This window comes from Cyprinodon variegatus, unplaced genomic scaffold (genome assembly GCF_000732505.1).
Source record: "Cyprinodon variegatus isolate N-32 unplaced genomic scaffold, C_variegatus-1.0 Scaffold1122, whole genome shotgun sequence".
Taxonomy (NCBI): Eukaryota; Metazoa; Chordata; class Actinopteri; order Cyprinodontiformes; family Cyprinodontidae; genus Cyprinodon; species Cyprinodon variegatus.
In genome coordinates, this window is record NW_015151575.1 from 80,757 (window position 1) to 86,843 (window position 6,087).

General features: G+C 34.8%; 1 protein-coding gene across 1 annotated transcript in view; it reads left to right on the forward strand.

Annotated features, from left to right (window-relative positions):
• The first annotated feature begins 326 nt into the window (after positions 1-326).
• Positions 327-6,087, forward strand: part of sec22a (SEC22 homolog A, vesicle trafficking protein) — a 15,750-nt gene continuing 9,989 nt past the window's right edge. Inside the window, exons 1-3 of the mRNA XM_015400592.1 lie at positions 327-439; positions 1,574-1,784; positions 5,889-6,052. Coding sequence (XP_015256078.1) covers positions 1,603-1,784; positions 5,889-6,052 — 346 coding nt within the window. The 5' untranslated portion in view covers positions 327-439; positions 1,574-1,602. The remainder of the gene's footprint in view (positions 440-1,573; positions 1,785-5,888; positions 6,053-6,087) is intronic.

Below are 6,087 nucleotides of genomic sequence, written 5' to 3' on the forward strand. Positions count from 1 at the left end.
TTGCCTATATATTTATTGAGCATGTATTTATTTTTTTTAAATATGGCAGAGTTGGTGCTCCATACTTTAACAGATTGGAATTCCACATTCATTCTAAGTTGCCATGCAATCTTTGCAGCACTCTAACTCGGTTTTCTGCAAATAACCTCCCAAAAGTCTCGGTACATTTCACTTGAATTAAAACCATTAGACAATTTGACATGTAGTATACTTTATCGGTTTTTTTTTTTTTCTCTTTTCCTTTTAACCATATGTTCTTATTTTGTTTTGCCGGATTTAGTTAAATTTAGTTCCATCACTTTTTACCCATAATGCACTGCGAGACAGCCACGTAAACCAGTCCATCCTGACGTCGCAGCTTGCTAGCTGCTTCTGCTTCCTGCACAGTTTCAGAGCTGCACATAACAGACAACCGCATGATGCCAAACTCATCCAGCAGGTATATATATATATTTTTAAATCAAATTATTGACTCCTTTCATCTGTCATGTACAGTCATTCTACATTAAAGCGTATAAACTAGCAGTTAGCTCCCGAGCTAGCCGATTCTGCTAATGGTCTTAGCTCTCAAGCTGTTTCATTTAAAATTTCTAAATGTCTTTTAGTCTAAGTTAATGTTTTTCATCATATTAAACTATTTTAGAGTGTTTATTGATGAGTCTTTCGATTATCTGGTTTATAGAACGGCTATATTCTCAATCGTCATTAAAGATACCGTTATAAACTAATATGTTTGGATTTTACCGTTAGCTTGTCCTGCTTTGCCATGTTTTTGTCAACTCAAATGAAATATTAAATTCTAAATTAAGGCTTAATTTGTAATTTACAATGAATATAAGCAGTGAGATGATGGCTCACATCACATCACTTCCTGTCGGTTTGTTTTCGTTCAGCCGTGGAGCTCTCCGTGGTTCTGATACAAACGACCCCATCTCTAGATTTTAGTTTTGATATTAAACCCATATTAGTTTGTTTTGAAATAAGAATAAGATACACAGCATACATACGTCAATGAATAATGTAAAGCAACTTTTGTTTTATTTCTGTGGTTGCAGAATGTAGTAGAATGCACCTATCTTCCCCCCACTGTTTGGAAATGCAGGGTTGTCAGTAGAAAGCAAAGGGCTGACATGTTCAAACATCACTGAATTACTTTTAAATAAAAAAAAGATGAATAGAGCAGGATAGCTTTTAGTCGCAAAACTGTGTAAGCTTTCTATAGCTTCACCTAAAATGACTCAACCTAAACTGATAACTAGGTTTATTGGTGCAATTATCAACCTTTTCAGCAAAATAACAATCCGCTTTCTGATAGTTTTTCTCTATTACAAGCTGCCTTTTCCCCTTTATTGAATCAGATTGTTACTCTTGCTGTTAACAAGGAATAGTGGAGGTGTTTATTGTAGCTTGTTGGGTTTGAATGTGATAGATTTTTTTATTTTGGTGCAATACTGTCCAAAACCCATGTGAATAGTTGGGAAACCAATAATTAATTATAAGAAAAAAACCTACAGTAATTACATCTAGATAAACAATACTGTATTCATACGGCCTATTTTGAACCTGTTTACAGCCAATCCGGGAGACGGCCTCATCTGTAAAATGTCGATGGTGTTGTTTGCCTCCGTGGTTCGCGTTGCGGACGGCCTGCCTCTCTCAGCATCCACCGACTATGAACAGGAGAAGGACCTTCAGGAGACAAAGAGGCATCTTAAAGGTCTCTCCAGGAAACTCAACCAGTTTCCTGACCGCTGCACACTCAAGTCTGGGCCATACAATGTGAAGTATGACACATTTTATGGAATTTATTTTATATTTTATGAAATTATATTATATTTTAAAGGTAATATATGCATTTTTTTATTTTAACTTTTAATAACTTTTAATTATAAAGGATTACACATTTCCTTTTACTTTCTCTCTGAATATTTTTATTGAATAATGCCCCCTGATGTTAGTAAAGGTAAAACCAGGAACCATTTAGGCATTTTTTCCACAAAGAGCTATTTATAAAAGCTCAGCTGATGTTCAGGGGAAAGGCGTTAAAAAGCTTTCCAGCGCTGTTTGATAGGAGCCAATTAGTCTTGTTAAAACGCTGGACATGACCTTAAATGAAATGAGCCGATTTCACCTTTCAGCCACAGCTTCCTTTTGATCAGCGTCATATTTATTAATTTATTAAGCCTGCAAATATAAAACTGAAGGGAAGGTCATGATGATACTCAGCTGTTTTATTTCAGTGTCTAGTCTTTTTATATCTCCTTGACCATTTAGATGCATTTTAGGGATGAAAAAAGCCTCAAAATCATGGCAGGCTGATATTCGACTCAACTTCTATGTATTTGATTTTTCTTGTTATAAACTGTATGTAAAAGAAAACAGAAAATGCCACAGATCTGACAGGATTCAGCCAAATCTCAGTAATCTATCATAAATTGGCTTAAATTTAGCTACAATTCATCTTGTTTTCATCTGATATTTCAATACTTAACTAACCTTTTATTTTTGCATTTACTGAACCAGATGTTATTGATTTATATATATATATATATATATATATATATATTTATGAAGTCTTTTTTGTTATATAATATGGTTATGCATCAGCAAACCTAGAGTATTACTATCTGACTGGCTTCCAGTTGCTGCGTCATAGATCAGCAAATAGCGCCTTTTTGCATTTTAACTTATTATTGGCTAATTTATGACAGAATAAATATCTAGCCTCTTGACTAAGATGTGTTTATCTGAAGTGAGGTGTTTATTTTGTTGAAAATAATTTATAAATAATACACACGTTACTTGTGTTACCAGTGTACTTAAAGCCATAGTCTGTAAATTTTCTTAACCTCTTAAAATCCACCTAATTTCTGGGGAATTCACCTATTTTGCATACCCAAATGGAAAAGCAAATAATTGAGGAACTGTAGGACCAAATTACACGTGTGATACATTATTTGAAAGCTAACACCTTCCTGTTTCTGAATATAAACCGGAAATTTGGGTGAGTAAAACACCCAAGCTGCATCAAGCCCATAAGTTCAAACAAGATTCAAAGTTGTTTATTTTTTATTCTCGAAAATAAGAGGTCTTTTTTGAACAGCAGTTATAAAGACATGCTTGCTTGTTGTGGCTGCTTTGTCACGCTACGTTTCGTGCTGCTATAATTGTGCTTTGGTGCTTACTGTGTCCATAAAATGAACTTGGTGGTTGAATTGTGGAGAATTTAAGCTTTCCAACGATGTCTAACATGCCTATATTGGTAAACATTTTACCAGTATAATTTTCATGCATTCTGAGTTATTATTTGTAAACGCTACCAGAGATGTAGATGTCACATTATTTAGCAACCACTGTAAAGATGCATGACAACCCTAAATATCATCTCTTATTGGTCTCACTTTAAAAAGGCAGCCTTTAACATGAAATGTGTTAAATAAAAATTAATAATGGTCCAGATATTGAAATACATGCTGTTAAAACTTGTGGAGAGTTTGTTGAATTTGTAAAATCCCTCGTTATGATTAATTATAGCTACTAATGTGACATAGAAAAGTAGACTTTGTGTCTAGTGAACTATTTATTTGCTGATCAATTATCCTAAATAATTATCTAGCTGAGCAAGTGACAAATTTATTGGATGGGTCCTCCTGACTTTTATTTACACATTTTTAAAGAAAATCAAAGAAACCATGGACTTTTACACTGTTTTCCAAGCTATTAATCCTGCCTTTCGCATTTAAAGAGCCTGTTTTTAAATAAGAAAAAAACTCAGCCTTAGTCTCTTCTAATCACACTGGAAAAAATGATTTGGTATTCGAAAAAATGTCTTAAGTTAAGTGTATTTACCCTTCATTTGAGTAGGTAAATGAGGTAGTTTACCAATGTAATGGGTATTTTTCTCCTAAAATAAGATAATTCGATAAAATGCACTTGAAATAAGACAATGCAATTGTGTTTTTTTATTTTAAATATAATTGGTCTTGTTCCATTTGCAAAATGTCTCTTTTACCTCAATTCAAGAACAAATGCACTTATTTTAAGAAAAAAAAAGAGACCTATCTAGATTTAGATTTTTTTCCAGTGCAGATCGCTTGAATTCAGCTAGTTTTGGCCTAGTTCACAGGGTAAAATAGGTTTGGAGAGATTAATCAGAAAAGACATTTTCAAATCTGTTTTAGCTCCTGGCTCTGCTCTTCCTCCCTTCCTGGAGAGACTAAAATACTGCTGAATCCATTAAAAGGTGATGAGGGGAGTGAGAGATGGGAGGGAAGTTGACTTAAAGTGGTGCACACTGTTATAGTGGCATTTATTTAAATATATAAATGTTAAATTGTAGTTAATAAGAAAACAAATATCTTCTGCAGTGTCTTTGCTGGAGGATATCGTTTTGATTCGAAAAGAAGCTAAATGTTTTTACAGATTTGTCACCATCAATGCATCAAAGCACATGTTTCTTACCTTTATTTTATCTTGGTTGTAGTAAAAAGTAAATGCTTCAAAATACATGATGTAGCTTGATAAGTTTAAAGAAGGAACAAATTTCCAGTTCTTTGTTTGGATGCACTTTATTTTTAATGTTTAACCCGAAGATTAATGCAAAATGCAAGTTATTTTTCTGTTTGTCAACATTTATTACTTATTTTGCCTTGGTGACCCTTTTTACTAAAAAGAATTGTGAAGGGAAACATTTCTCAACTCTTCTAACTTCTCAGTTTATATTGTTGGTTTCCTTTTTGAATTTTATGACAGCAGAACATTTGAGTTAGAGGGAGCTTTGAGGTTATCAGCTTCTGTTTAGTTGCGTTTTTTGACTGCTTTATTTCTTGGAAAGAACTGCAGAATATGTGGAACAAAGAGCGATGAAGCTTTGCCCTAAATGCCAACCTGTCCAGCAAGTTCTGGGAAAGACTGAGGTTGAAACGCTCAAAACAGAGGAGCTTTGTTCAGCCTTCCTTTTATGCACTGAAGGTCTCTCTCTCTAAGAAAATAGAGTTCACTTTTATATACATCTTTGTGCATCCTCAGTTTCTTAGCAAATCGTATTCCTCCTGATAAAGAAAAGAGCTAACTTTGAGTTTTCTTTACTCAGTAAAAGCTTCTGCTTCAAAGACTGTTGCTTTTTCTGCTACTATAGGAAACCTCACATTGGTTCCCGAACTTTGAGTGCTTCCACCGCTTCTCTGCTTTCTTTCCTCTCTCTCTTTGTAGAGACCTTCTATAACAATCAGTGCAATAACACCTGTAACCTTCCTTGAATATCTTTCTTTTTCTGTCAGACTAACCTGATGTGATTCTACTGCAGCAATAAGTCCCACGGTTGGAAATGTTTACCCGTGCAACAGGGTTTACCATCATATCTGACTAGCAGTGTAACGTGTTCCAGTCTGTGCGGCTGGCTTTAGTTATTGCTGCAATACCTCCACCTGCACCTTTCAGATTTAACTAGATTTTTCTTTTTTAAGACACTTAAGAGTTAATTTATCTCATCTTTAAAATAATCCACACAGCCTCCTCTGCTCCCTATTTCTGCTCTGAGCTATTTAGACAATACCAGTCTTTATCAGGGAAAGTGAACCTGCTGATCGTATTAATTAAAGCTTCCAGGCTGATAGGTGTTGTCTAAACAGCTGCATTTGAGTGTTAATGTGGTTATTATGTTCACTTCCCTGTAAAAGTGGGATTTTATGTTTTACCTGTAGAGAGGTAATGCATTTTAAACCGTGTTTGCTCTGTGATTAGAGCATTAACTAGAAAAATCATTACCCTTGTTATGGTACCCTTTGCAGTTTGTTGTCTTATTAGTTCTCTGGGGCGTTTGCCCTGAGAAAAATGCAGGACGCGTTGAGTTAAAAGCAGTAATATCTGTTCTTATGTCTGGGTTTTAGTTTCATATACTCACTGGGTGTTGGATACCTGATGGTCTGCACTGCAAATTACCCTAATGTGCTGGCCTTCTGCTTCCTGGATGAGCTGCAGAAAGAGTTTATCATCACTTATGACAGCAAACGCATCAGCAGCGCCGTGCGGCCGTACTCCTTCATTGAATTTGGTAAGGTGTTTTTTTTTATTTTTATTATTGCCTCC